The sequence below is a fragment of the Megalops cyprinoides genome, chromosome 12, assembly GCF_013368585.1.
Source record: "Megalops cyprinoides isolate fMegCyp1 chromosome 12, fMegCyp1.pri, whole genome shotgun sequence".
NCBI classification, from domain to species: Eukaryota; Metazoa; Chordata; class Actinopteri; order Elopiformes; family Megalopidae; genus Megalops; species Megalops cyprinoides.
Window position 1 is genome coordinate 16,002,088 of NC_050594.1, and position 15,031 is coordinate 16,017,118.

The window sequence follows — 15,031 nt, forward strand, 5'->3', positions numbered from 1 at the left end:
ATTTCACTCTGTACAGAGCAAAAAATAAAAAAAGATCTCTGCAGGAACCCTGCTGTTTTCTCTTTTTTCTCTTTTTTTTTAGCCCTTTTAGTTTTCCTGTGAGTTTCCCATGTCCGCTAAAGGGGAAGATTAATATTTCAGCGATGGCCAGAGGCTCACCAGAGAGCGCTCTGTTCCAGCTGAGTAAAGGCAACGTGGCATTCCTCTAACACGGCCACAAACACGAGGGGCTTAAAAACCTGGGGACCCGGGTCGACGTCCTCGAGTTTTGGGCACGCCGCTCCTCCCCTCCCCTCCCCCCGACCTGCGAGTCGTCCTTCAGCGAGGCGTGCCCTCGCTCGCCCCGCTGGGCGAGAGGTGTCGGGAGGCCGGGCAACACCCGCCGCTTCACACCCCCTGTGCCCTCGGAGCGAGCGCTGGGAAACCACAGGCCACCTCTCTGGCGCCAGACCTCGCGCGGCCCAATCAATACCACCGCATTTCCTGTCCATTTGCTGAGGTCACAGGAGTGGGGCTCATTAATTATTTCTGCCTGTGCAGCTTCAAGTGTGCTTCTGGCAGGGCCAGGGGATGTTGCTCGACCTTTTTTTTTCCTGATTTTGTTTGCTGCAACACGGAAGAGGAAGGAAAAAAAACTGGCCCCCCTGTAAAAACAAACAAAAAGGCAGCTACACGTCACACAAAATTCTGACAAAACGGAAGCACAACTACCATAATTTGATTACAATAGGATATTTATTACATAAGAAAACACTCATTCATGGCATACATTCCCTATTGGCTTCTTTCACCAATAGGACTTTGGTGACATTGCAGGCAATCTAATGAATCTGACATCTCTGATGTCGGAAGTAAAAATGTCTTTTTTTCCCAAATCAGACCGCCCTGGAATCAGTGGGTTAAAAAAAGCTGGGTCCATCACAGCTCTGTGACAAACCTGACTGAGCCAGAGCTTTGGGTCCATCAGACAGCGCATCTCTGCATCCAGCTTGTCAGACACAAAATGTGGTCACAGCTTTGTGATGCCAACGAGTGACGTTTTGGACTTCAGCAAACTGGGCCGAACACCACAGTGCAAGCAGCAGCGCTGGCCTCTGGAGCGGGCCCCGGCTCGGAGGATCAGAACTTCGCGACGGCACAGGCGATGTTCTCCAGGGCGGATCGGGCCTCGGAGGGAGGGAAACACCTGATGGCCTCCAGCGCTTTGTCTCCATGGTAACAGCACAGGTCGATCGCCGAGCTCACACCTTTCTCAGCCTTGATCGCTCCCCAAAGCTGTAGACAAAACAATGTCCGAAACAATCAGGCACATTGAGCCAGTGAAACACTTTCTCAACAGCACTGCTTCTCATTGGTATTCCTGTAAAACACAATTCAACAATAGAGCGCCTGTTGTCTGTGAGCTACACACATTATTACTACTACTGTAGCTCTTTAGATTAATATTATTAGATCTTATTAACAGAAGCTGAGACTTATTTCATTTCTGTAGCGATGAAAACACAGAACCCCATCTGAAGTCTGAACATCTGAGCGTCTGAACACCCTCTGACCCTGAATGCAACACAGTTCACTGAGAAACAGCCACATTCTGATATCAAATCATACTGGAAAGCTTATGACCATTTGAAAGTTTGAGAGTAATGCCCCTTCGATCTCAAATCTAGTGGGCTGGACTGACATACAAATAATATGCCATAATTCCACTCTCTCTGTCACTTAAGAAATGCTGTCAGACATTTTCAGATCCACCCTAAATGGTGGAATACATACCATGCATGCAAAGAATAAAAGCCACTGTGAATGAATGTCAGATGAGGAAATACATGTCCATGCACAGGCAGACAAACACACACATGCACGCACGTACAGTTATGGACACTTACTCACACTTGCGCACACACACACAAAAGCTTGTCTGCCCAGCCAAGGCCTGCTTCACTCAGGACAGCTTTAGCTGACGGCAGTTTGGATAATGAATTCTGGGACAAGTTGTGCTGAAAAGGCCCTCTGGGCCATGTCTTAAAAACAGCAGGCAGCGAGCATGGCTGCTCCGTGTTAATGTGGAGAAATGTTCCCTTTGGGGGAGCGGAGCGGGGGGGAAGGGGGCGGCCCCTGGCACAGGGACCGTATGGTGGGCACTCCACATGTCTCTTCTCATTTGATTTACTCTTCATCTTCACGTTGTTAAAGGCAGGGAAAGGTAGGGGTGACAGACATTTCCAAACTGCCCAAAAACTAATTGGGCAGAGTACTCCACTTTGAACTCTTGCACTAAAAACTTTGAGGCGCTGCAGAATTTTGTTGCCATGCACATAGCAATGGCACTAACACCATCTACTGCATGTAGATGTGTGTTTAACTGAACTATACCATCCATACATCAGTACAGAGGTTTTAAGTGTATGTGACAGAAAATTCCGAAGGTAATTACGTGGAGGACAACATTCATGAACTCTTACACTGAAGACAACTTCCAGAACCTGCACGTTGGGCCTCAGACTAATTACTGATATACAGATCTATTTCTATCTACACTTTCCGCACAGTGGTATGTATGAAGTTTAAATGGCTCTGGATGCCTCTGCCGAAACTGCACACAGTGTGTTTGGAGTGACATCACCCCCTGTGTCCTGGTCACCCCCAGTGAAGGCTTTTGTCAGATGGTTGTTGGTGGGTTGGGAGGTAGAGTTGGAGAGAGACAGCCGACCCACGCCCCACTCCGGCGAAGGAGTTTCTCTGATGCCATTGTCACAGAGCCACCCTGTCTCCTCCACAAATAGGCTGGGTACTCTATCCCCTCCGATCTGGTTTCAGACGCGACTCGAGATCCCCTCCTTCCTTCAAACTCTTCCTGCCCCCCATGTGTCCCTTGGTTCTTTTTCCATCTGACTTTGGAGACCGAATCTTCATCTCACTATCAGTTACTGTGAACAGACACCCCCCCCGTCCCACACCAAACCTAACACCACGACCCCACCACCCACCCCGCCCCCCCCCACCCACTCCCAGTACTCCTTCAGTGAGGCAGGCAGGCAAGCAGGCAGAATGACAACGGACAACAAAGATTGAGCACGACTTGTGATTGCACTCTGCGTTCTTGGTAATTCGACCGGATCGTTTTTTTTACCTGTCAATAAGCACAACGTTACTGTAACAGAAGTCAATCTGAAATACAGGTGGTTTGCACTGTATACAGGTGCTTTAAAAAGAAGGGTGAAGAAGATGGGGCATGGCTGGGGCATTTAGTCAAGGGCTGCATACTGTAAGGGCGTAAAACATGCAACGTTACCATTACATTTGCCACCCTGCAGAGGGCTGTCAGACACCAGACGTCATTAGACTACATACTATACATAAAAAATCACAACAGACAGTAATGGGTCACAAAAGAAATTCCAACCAGCCCACCTTGGAGTAGTCCAGCTGTCTTCCGATGGTTGTGGCCTGTGTTGAAAGAGAAAGAGAGCATGAGAGAAATGGTCAATGATCAGCGCAATGCATTTCTACATGCTACCACACCTCACTGTGTCACATTTCTCCTTCTGATGCTATGCTTTGGGTACTGGTCTAATGACCAGTATACAGCTGTATAAACTGTGGGTTCTGATGTCATTTGGGACAAGGCCCTTTATTTTATGAATTACTTGTACTCTTTCATTATTAAAAAAAAAAGAATGAATTGGTTTGTCAGGATTAATTGGGATGAATATGCTATTTTGTATAAAACATTTGCTTGAAGAAACATTTTTTGATTTCATATTTAACTTTCACTAGCAACCAGCCCCAACAGTCTGTTGCAGCAGTGGGTGAGACACTGTGCTAAAGGTCAAGAGTTATATATATCTTACAATCTATAAAGATTCTTTCTCAGGACACCGCCCTGCTATGCAAGAGTCTGCTAATCAAATAAAGCGCTGCAAAACTGTGACACGTTACAACCCTCACATGGATTAATCCACTTAAACTCTGCTGTGCCTGGGAGCAGTCAGGTTACCTCAGGTCAGTTCAGGTGTGTCAGGGCGGCGCCTGTACCTGCTGCAGCTGGAGAAGCCAGCCCTCTGGCCCCACGATCTGACGGTGGAAAACCACCGGGGCGGAGTTCAGGCTGAAGGACACAGGCTCGCCAGCAGTCGCTTTCAGAAAGGGCTGCAGGTCGGAGTTCATCTGAAAATACAGGCGCGCATGCACACATACACACACACGCATCCACATGCACACACAAGAAAACAGAAAAGCATTCACTGTTACCCCTCAATCATACAGCCACTGAAACAGGATCGCCACATACTGTTGATCAATCAATTGCTTTACTCCAACAAGAAAAATAAGTAAATATTGTATACGTTTGTGTGTCTGGGTGCATGCCTCAAAAACCCATAAGATATAATGCACATGCGTTACAGGAATCCCCCAACCAAACTAAAGAGCAGACTTTCCTAAACTTCTTGCAAATGCATCATCATCATCACGTGTATGCTTGAGGGTCTCTGAGAGACAGCAGGTCTCCTCTCCTTCCCTCTCTCTCCCTTTCCTCTCCCCTCTCAGAGCGCTTCCTGTTTGAAGCGAGCATCACGCACAATGGAAGTGACACGCTTTGAAGGGGAACATCGGGCCAGGGAATAAACCTGTGATCCGGCCTGCTTGCTGTCACATCCGATCTGTCTGAGGCGCTTCCCTCATAAAGGAAACACACGGAACCAATCTCTCTCTCTCTCTCTCTCTCTGCGTGTGCTGGCTTTTAACTGCGGGTGGCTTTGTGGCAAAGCATGGCATGGCGCAGGTGCTCAAGAACTCAGCGTGTGTGTGTATGCGGATGTACACAAGCCCATTCTTATAGGAATCTTTACTCTCTTACCAAATGACAAAACAAGATGGAATGTGGAATATGGAACGTGCAGCGAAGACCTTATCCACACAAGCACGTGGTCAAACAAAAGAGGTGCAACTTTTCAAGTGAGGCAACAATAAAAGACAATGCCGAAAACTCAGAAACCGATAAAGGTTTCATGGCACAGATGCAGAAACGCAAGCACAGAAGTAATCCTACTGTTGTGCAAGTACAGCACGGCAGCTCTGGGCAGACTTCCGTTTGCTCCTGAATGAGTATTTTACATTTTAAATATAAATCACTTTTCACAAACTCAAGGTGTTGTGCATGTGTGAGGGAAGAAATCAGAATACCTAAAAACTAAAAGAAGAGGGAATTAGCAGGGATCTGTATTCATATATGCAATTAAAATGACAGGAGACTAGAATTAGAGGGATAAACACTCAGGGTAATAGAGAGTTAAAATGAACAATTACCAATACAGCTAAAAAGCTAAAATTTTCAATTTCAGAGCAATGTTTTTTAAAAAGTTAGAGAATCTGCAGTCCTAACAGGCCTGGCAAAACAAAGTTTGCAACAAGTGTTCACTTATGGTACCTGTGACTGTGATCATTCTTGATCTATTGGTGGTGATGATGATGATGATGATGATGATGATGATTATGATTATCATTATTATTAAACATGTGAAAATCAACTGATGGAGTAGAAGGCACATCAGGGGTTCCACAGATGATATCCTACAAAAGACAGAGCGCTTCCCCACACCTGAAAATCTCAATGTGCATGTTGGGAGGATAGCTACAGAGAAACTAGGGGATGGAGGATGTGAAAACCACCTGGAGAGCTTAACAAGAGATGTGAATGACCTTGGAAGGGTGTCTTCATTTTCTTCCTTCCGTTTTCCTTATCAGAAAGCCCTGATCTGAGCATCATAGGTTTTCTGTATACCCCCCACCCACATACCTTGTGGCCCAGTGACATGTGCTTGCCATACTGGTAGGCCAGCACCTGAGCCTGCTTGTCATGCTTAGCTAGCTCCATGGCTGCCTGGCAGCTCTTCGCCAGCAAAGCACCATGGGAAAGGAACATCTGCTCCTCCCACGAGGCCACTGTGATGTCATCAGATGGACAGCTCTCCTTTAAAAAAGTTCATCTTTTTGTTAGTTGCGATGCATTTGGATGGAAAATATGCTCAAAACTGCAATGACTACAATTGCTTACATGACTACCATTCATTTAAAGATGATTCAAACAGCAACATACAGAAGTTGTTTGTTTACTTCCACACAGTACAGGAAACAGGTAGTGAGATACAGACAAGGAGAAGGAAATTTGAGAGTCAGAGTCCTGGTCTCAAAAATAACCGAACGAAACGCAAGAAGGGGAGGAGGGGGGGACTTCAAAAGCCTCCAGACTTGTAACAATTAATACCTGTTACTTCCAAAGATATGGGGGGGAGAAAATAGAAATGGCCTGAAACCGAAGCCGGGGGTGAGGAAGAAAACGAGGCGCTTCTCTGCTCGGAAACTCTCCCCTCTGAAAGGGCTGAGAGGTAACTGGAGTCCCAGCAACGCCCTCTCGGCCGTCAGAGACCATCTCCTCCCATCCAGGAGGACATACGTCAAGACAGACATCTCCTACTACTGTTTACAACACTGCCCTCACAAACTTTCTTTTGTCACTCATAATTCAGAGGGCAGGCCTCTTCCTCTGCACTGCAAGTTCTCACCTACTTTGACAGGGCTTGTGAGTCAGGCCTGCGTAATATCCAACATAGCCCACTGGAGCTTGGCAGAGAGTTGGGGAAACAGAATAGAACAATGGCAAATTTTTAAAAACAATTAACAGAGGCACTGTATAAAGTGCTTATAATCAAGACTATATGAAATATGACTGCTCAATGGCATAGACATACTTCACCAGGACAGCAGATAGTGACAGGACTCGGAAGGAATACAGTATGGTAGGCTGAAATCGGGAGGCACCTGGATCACTCCTTTAAGAGCAGCAGGCAACAGAAGGAGTAGACAGGACACCCCCACACTCAGCCCCAGCCAGAGCCCTTCTAGCAAACAGAGAAAGGACTTTCTAATGAAGGCTTGCAGATCTGACAACAGCTGTTGCACGGAAGCTGTGAATGTCTCCTGTTAATGCTTGAGCGTGCAGTTAGAAGGGGACGACAGGAGACAGAGGGCTGCGAGGAACACAGGTCTCACCTCCACGGCTGAGGAGTTCTCGTAGTATATGCCCTGCACCAGGTCACCGATGGCACTAGAGATGAGCTCCACAACCTGGGCCACAACAGATGGAGAGAAAGAAAAAAGACAACAGTTTTCTGTTATTCCTCTACAATTTCATCTCCCTCTGCAAAGAGAAAGACATATAGTGCAAAACAAGAGTGGTCATCAAATATTCATTCAATCCGGTGGGGATTTATGATTCAGTACACCCCAGGCCTGACTTAAAGTCTGGCCCAACAGCGCACTGCAATCGACAGGAAGATCCTGGACAGGCAATGTTTCCACACTTTTTAATATAAATAGCCCCTCGTTTAATATAATTGGTATGCAGAAACGGAAATGAGGAGAATGTGATTTGCCCCTCAACTCAGTGATGCTTTCAAAGTTCATCAACATTACATCCTCCCTGTGTTCGGTCCCTTCTGTATTATTGGGGACAACAGAGCCAGGCACAGGGGCAAGAGGGCCAGGTGAGAGCAAGAGTTGCATGTACACGAAGGGCCACTGGATGTGAGTTTGAAACACGTCATTGTGAAAGGTGAGAGACTGCCTCGTAAGGGAATAGATGTGAGGGCCTGTCGGACGGGGGGGGGGTTTGAAGTGTGCTGTAAATTGATCAGGTCTCATTATTGCTGCCATACAGACTAGCCCATGTTTTCGCAAAGCATATTTAGACTCAGCTTTGCTAATTCAACGTCTTATTTATAGTCCCAGACGTTAAAACCACATTATACACACATATCGGGTGTCCGGCCTGCGGTGTCATAGACACCGAAATGCAGATGGGAAGTCAAAATACAGAAACGTCAAGAGGGAAGGGTTAATGGGGCTCAGGGGGAATGCAGATGTCTGCTCCAGTGTTAATAAATTTCCCTCCTAGCATTCACCCCTTTTCCCATCTTCTGTCAGAGAGGTACAAGTCAGAATCCCCCCCCCCCCCCCCCCCGCCCCCCCACTCCCAAACCTCTCGGTTAGTCTGGGCTGGAAAGGGGCAAAAACAGTTGAATAACAGACGACTATGCGCAAACACAGACTCGCACACACGCGCCTGTCACCCACAAGTGTTTCCACCTGCAATAGCAGTGCCGCGCGGGGGAAAATTAGAGGAGCCTGCGCTCGGCAGCAGTCTTCACTTTCCACTTGACGGATAACTAACTTTGAGGCGCTGGAGAAAACGGAGCCCACGGGTTCGTTAGCGTTCAAAGGGAACCCGACGCTCCGCAAGCAAACAGCCCCGGCGTAAGAAAATAAAGGCAGCCGAGCGGACCTTTCATTCCCGTCTCTCGAGGGGCCGCCGCTGAGCGCACGGGCTCTTCAAAACCTTTTCACCATGCCGCACACACACACACACACACACACCAACGCTTATTTTCACCCTTCTCTCTTTTTTTAAAATTTGAGCCTCGTTTTATCCCATCTCTTCTTTTAACAATACCCTACAGCAGGCGGAAGAGGGAAAACAGCCAAAGACGTGCTGCTTCCTTCTGAGAGAGAGAGAGACAGTGGGAGAGTGAGAAAGAGTGAGTAACAGTGAGTGCGTGACAAAGAAATACAGACAGAGAGAGACAGTGGGAGAGTGAGAAAGAGTAAGTAACGGTGAGTGCGTGACAAAGAAATACAGAGAGAGAGAGAGAGAGACACAGCAGGAGAGTGAGAAAGAGTGAGTAACAGTGAGTGCGTGACAAAGATATACAGAGAGAGAGAGAGAGAGAGAGAGACAGTGGGAGAGTGAGAAAGAGTGAGTAACGGTGAGTGCGTGACAAAGAAATACAGAGAGAGAGAGAGAGACAGTGGGAGAGTGAGAAAGAGTGAGTAACAGTGAGTGCGTGACAACGAAATACAGAGAGAGAGAGCACTTTTATTGCTCCATTCATGAGCAGCTTGTTTAATTTAGCCATACCAGAAAATTGAGATGACTGGATTCCTTATACTACACTACTGGAGTCAACAGTATCCCTGCAGGGACAAACCAAGCAATAAAATGGCCATCAAAATATATGTGCATAAAGTTTCAGCGGGATTCTAAGTGTCTGAAACAATATTACAGTTGTTCTTTGGAGGTCTCTGGTCCAAGTCTGAGGTCCATCTTTTATCGGCTAAGATATGGATTGTGAGGTGAGATATGGCTCATTGAGTGATGGACAGCGGCTATGAGTTTAGATGTCTTGCTCCGCATAACCCTTCCCTAATACAATTCCAGTATATTCATATGCACCTATCTCCCAACCATTTCCATAAATAGCCACTGAAAAATTTCTGTACGTAATTCACTTACAAGTAGGTGGCTGCCCCCTACCTGAGATCAAAGTTTGTAGTAAACTCCATTTACTGAGAAAGTGAAACAGATCTACAGTAACTCCACAGTGATCAAAGTTCTGCCTTCTCTTCAGGGCAGCTCCATTGATCCTGTCGGTGTAATTCACACAATGAAATTCAGTGTCACATTCAGTCTGCAGTACCCTCTACTACCTGAGGGGGGCCATGGGCGCTCAGCTCAGATTCCATGCTTTCTCCCATAATTCCTTGACTATAATTAGAAAATATTAATCCAAGGGGGTAAAATAACCAGACTTATCTCGTTCTATTAAGCAGCCCGACTAACCATCTATCATTACACCTGTAACAAAGATGCTCAATTAGTACAGACCTGATTTCATCCCTATTTTCCAATGATTTCTCAACAAAAAGAATATGTCTGGCTCAACCCAGATTATGAATGTATTAAATACTCCGTCTGTGTTTATGTTTACATAACGTGCAACTTATATGTATATGACAGACCCTAGTTATCTAACAATTATATACATATAATCATTTGTCCTTTACAAAGTGCAGGAAAAAGAAGAATATATTACACACTACAAAAACACCCCTTTTCATTAAATCCAGACGTTTTTTATTTGAGAGGCTGGTATAAACACAGCTCACTCAGAGTCCCCTTGCCCTCTGGGTAACCGGATCCTTGAGGAAATATTGAGGCAATCCGAGCTCTGGCGAAAACCAAAAGGACAATGCCCCTACAGTGTTACCAGATGTGCCGTCTTAGTTAGCTTTGGGAATAGAGAAAATGAGGGGCTTTTTTTGGAAAGTATCAGATAAGCCCCATTCCCAAATCCAGGCGGATCAAGTATCGCCAACAGGTCTATGAAGGGGAGAAACCAGAGCCGCGGCTCCGGATCGCATTACCATTTATACAAGTGCTGTCCCAGGATTCCTCTCAAGGCCGGGACACATAATACAGATCAATCACTCACTGAAAAATGTTCTGGTTTGTGAAACGCTCGCAGCCCCAAGACCGGCTGCTTGGGTAATGCGAAGAGGAATGCACCAATAACACACCAGCTCATGCCAAATGTCAAAGTCACTGTAACAACGCCTCTTTCTCAAGTGTGTGTGTGTGTGTGTTAGTCCTAGCAACAGCAACTCCCCTGTCTCGTGACTGTGTCTTGTCTTGTGTGTGATAACACCATTCCCTATTCCGTATGTGTACGTGTGTGTGTGTGTGTGTGTATACATATCAGATGGGCACAGCTACAGCTTCCCTCTCTCTTTTATACTATGAAAGAGAGTTCTCAAACTGTTGAATCAGAGAGTCACACGACACAGCATCAGTCCTGGTCTCTCCTCTCTCTCCCTGTCTAAGGTCTGATTGCAGGTCTTCCTGCAGGCCTGTTTTCCTCATCCTCTCCTTGAAAGACGAAGATGGACAGTCATGCCCCGACTTCCCTCACCCCGAACTTAACCGTTTCCTCCCCTGAGCTCTGCAGAGGGGGTATCAGTCACGCCTCCCCTAGCCTGCCCTCTCCCCCCAGCTTCCAAAGCAGGGGTTCAGACGTGCAAACACAGAGCTGTCAGAGTCGGCGTGCCCCGCTGCTTAGCACACACCTGCTGGGGCGGGCCCTCTGCGGGGGGCAGGCAGAGGGGAGGGGTTGTGCCATGTCCTCGGGAAATCCGCCTTCCAAAGACACAGATGTGGGTAACTAGTCACTGTCAGCTCAGCTCATGTCCCAGCACCGACGGTGATCTAAGCGCATCGGCTCCGAGCAGCTGCTCCGAGGAGCCAGACACAAAAATGGGGCTTTTTACCATTTAATATTGTATGATTTTTAGCATGAGATATAAAAAAAAACAAATGCTGCGTTGCACATAGAGTTGGATTTTTGAGCTTTCCTTATTTCACTTCCATGTCTGTACTGAACTGAAAACATAAGGTTCAAAAACACTTAGACAATCCTGGCACGAAAATGGAATAACCTCAAAGCGTATCAGGTGGATGGGTAAGACCTTGCATGGTTTGGTTAGAGCCCAGGCGCCTGAACTAGCTGGCCATGGGCTTGTGTCCTGGTAGGACCATGATGCTCTTCTCTTCTTACCTTCCCCCATTCCAGGAACAAATAATTACAAATGGCATAAGCAGGTCATAGACAGAGAGAGACATTGTAAGTGCATCTGCTGTCGAAATTTGGGTGGGGCTGCACATACACCATCAGAAGCTGATGTTAGACTCTAGTCTGAAGAGGTGTGTAACAGACCTGTATGCTGAAATACTCTGCAGCATTCCCACCTCGACCCCTCTGATCAGGGTATGTCACACCTTCCCATAAAGACCCATCCATTCTTGCATCACCTCTGAGATACACAAACCTAGAGACTCCTCCATATAACCCAATCCTAGACCCCCTGTCCACCCCTGTGCTTCCCTCCTTCAGAAGCCTAGTGATGCATGGAGTTTGAGTGGGTGAGCACAGATCAGGATGGAGAGATAGGGTCCTCCTCTCTCAATCACACTCCGCAGGGCACGCACAGTGCAAGTTCATCTCTTTTCCTCCGTTTCTCACTCCTTCATTGATCCCTCTCCCTCACCCCCCCCCCCCTTCCCATACTCTCTCAGCAGGTTTTCCATGCACCCCTTCAAACACACACACACACACACACACACACACACACACACACAGTACTGGTGATTAATGGCTCTTCTTGTTCTCTTCTTATGAGGAAAAAAAAGAAAATACAGGAGACAGAGTTCCGCCCTCCTCCACAACAGCCTGTAGATTCCATCACGTCCTCATATGCAGAGCGATCCATCTAAATGAGGATCAGCGCGGCAATAGCAGCCACACGCTGCCAGCTCTGCCACGCGGCGCCATCACCGTTTCAATAAAGCAAGGAAACACGTCCCTTCCCTCCATACACCTGTTTGTCTACCAGCGCGCAAACCGCCATTCATCACGGCGTCCCCTGTGTTCCTTCAGTCGAGGGGAAAATTGGTGTCCCCGTTTCCGTGACGGGTTGCCACGGCGCTTTTCGAAACACGCTCTTAGAACACGGCTACGCTACTCGTGCGACGAATCTCATTTCCGCCTCAGATCTTAATTACTTGATGAATGAATTTTAATTGCTTCAGTATTTCCCTCTAGAAGAAAAAAAAAAAAAGAAAAAAAAAAGTTTGGATTTGAGAGAGGGATTAAAAAGTCGCTTGGATCGATGGGCACACTGGCTCAGTGGACAACTCAAACAAAATGCAATGTGAAATCAGCCTACCCAATTCAACACAACTGGTAATGTAAACACATTCTTTTGCAAGTGTGGCACAGTTTAACAGTATGCGATACGACGTTATAGGTAAAATGTGCTCTTGATTAGCCAGCGCCTGAGTGATAATTAAATATGTGGTTCTGGTCTGAAGGTTCTGCCAATGGAAAAATACATTATGAAACAATGAATTCAGAGTGCGGTGGAGTCTTGCTCCCCGGGATTAATTCAGGGGAAAAAAAACTGCTTGCCTTTAAGTGATTAGTACTACTTATCTCCAGCAGGGGGCGCCTCAGAATGACAGAACAGCTCCATAAGAAGGCGCTCCGCTCTAGTTCCATCTGCTCTGCTGCAGTTCTGGCTGCGTAGCCCTGCCTTCTTAGGGCCTCTGGCTGCGCAACTGGCCCCATCCTATCCATCACATGTCCAGTGCCGCTGCGTTCAGCCGCAATAAATAGTTGGTTGATACCCGATACTGCACGCCTTTGCTGGACTTTGCAGCCGAAGACATGGAAGCATTTCAAAGCTTCCCATTGGCTCTTCGCTGGTAACACTATTGCATGGACAAAAAAAGCCCGACTTTTCATATTTCATATACTCACCTGTTTCTCCACAAAAAAACCCCCAAAAAATTCTAGTAAATATTTTAGGCCTAAAACTTTACTTGCTGATTCCAGTCACACGAGGCATGGTAAAAGGATACTTGAATTTCGAGACCAGATCATTTCCATTTACGCGTATATCGCTGTTTTAAGGAGGTGTCATGTTCATTTGTCTCTTTTAAACGCGAGGCCGGTGTGCGCGAGCCAGGATCCGGGGCGACCGCTCGGACTGGCTGACCTCGGGTTCACCCGAGGCGGGCCCAGACGTGCGCTGCCGAGGGGGAGCCGGTCCGGCCCGAAGCCGGCAGGAATCGCGTTTATTTTGATCTTCAGAGGGACGCGCATTCTGCGGGGCGCGCTGGTGACAGGGTCTGTCATCGTTGGCTCAGGGCGGGCGCGTAGAAGATGATCTGTGGCGTGCAAGTGGGGGCCGCCCACCGAGCCCCGAGACGCAGCCCCCCGGGACGCCGGGGTTGAGAGGGAATTCGGCCCCCTCGCCCGCCGCGGCCGTGGGTGGCAGGGAGGAGGGGGTGGGGTGCTGGGCATCACCGCGGGGCAGCGGGATGGCACACTGGGAACGCGAAACACGAAAAAACAAAAGCAAAAAACCGCTCAGCGCTGCGGCAGCAACTTCGCCCCTCACGTAAAGGATTTTATATAAGCTACAGACATGGTGCTCGGTGCCAGAAGAGTGGATTCCCAAACGCGCTGCAGCGGTGTTGTCGCAAACGAGAGGCGAGCCAGCTGATTTAACACAAAGCATTAGGAACAGAGGCAGCAAACAGGGGAGGCATGGGGGATCGCGGACGCTGCGCCTGCGAAAACAGCACCGCTGAGGGGACTCGGACACCGAGGCGCGGCTATGACCACACCAAGTGCCGAGGCAGTGACGGGCAAGCTGTCAATCAGAGGGCCGGGGGGTGGGAAGACAGGAAAGAGGGGGTGGGGTTGAGGATAAGGGTAGTGTTAAGGGCATCCAAGTCCTCGCGGAAGCGCTGCCAAGTGAGCTGGCTCGCCAGTTTCACAAGTTCTCCTTGTTTATGTTAACGTTCTGCGGAATTGTTTCTAATCACGTTCCATTCCCTTCCCTCGCTTGCAGCGGGCTCCCCCCAAAGAGCACATGATCCGCGCCTGCCCCCAATCCCATTAAATCCTCAACGAGCTGCAGCCTCTCTCCAAGGCTTCCCTCCAGTGCATCTCTCGCCATCTATCTCCGTTCCTGACCATTTTCACATTTTCAGGTGTTTGTGCATTTGCGCGTGCATGTATTTCTGGGCGTGAGTGCAAATGCTTGTGTGTGTGTGTGTGTGTGTGTGTGAGTGTGTGTACGCACTTATTTGTCTGTGCATGTAAAAGACCCTGCAGTGGCTTTGAAGCTAAAACATTGATCTGTTGATTTAATCAATAAGCTCTGGCCAGGGCCAAATTGACACAGATAGCGTTTATAAGTGGTGTTTAACTCGTTTGAATAGACTGTTTATGTTCTCATCAATATTCCTTGCATTCCTGAGGAGTGCACCCCCACCCACCCCCCCTGGCTCCCCCCTCCGAAAGGCCTGCTGCTCTGGGACTGGAAGGTCAATACTGCTGACACTTTCCAGCCACTCTCCTGCCTCTCACACAGTGGCAGGTAGCACCCAGGAAAAGTGCCTTTGACAAGCAGAGCACAGGCACATACTACAGAATGCAGTCTTGACTTAAATTCAATGTAGACACATTGCAACCGTGCCAGGGGTAGGACAGGGACTCCCCGACACACACTCTCTCACACACACACACACACACACACACACACACACAAACACACGCACACAAATGCACAC

At 47.9% G+C, this 15,031-nt stretch overlaps 1 protein-coding gene across 1 annotated transcript in view; it reads right to left on the reverse strand.

The window, feature by feature from the left end:
* Window positions 1-765: 765 nt before the first annotated feature.
* The window catches only part of pdss2 (prenyl (decaprenyl) diphosphate synthase, subunit 2), a 35,469-nt gene continuing 21,203 nt past the window's right edge, over window positions 766-15,031 (reverse strand). Inside the window, exons 4-8 of the mRNA XM_036541556.1 lie at window positions 7,051-7,125; window positions 5,798-5,971; window positions 4,036-4,167; window positions 3,412-3,447; window positions 766-1,275 (exon numbers count right to left, since the gene is read on the reverse strand). Of these exons, the coding sequence (XP_036397449.1) occupies window positions 1,120-1,275; window positions 3,412-3,447; window positions 4,036-4,167; window positions 5,798-5,971; window positions 7,051-7,125 (573 nt within the window). The 3' untranslated portion in view covers window positions 766-1,119. The remainder of the gene's footprint in view (window positions 1,276-3,411; window positions 3,448-4,035; window positions 4,168-5,797; window positions 5,972-7,050; window positions 7,126-15,031) is intronic.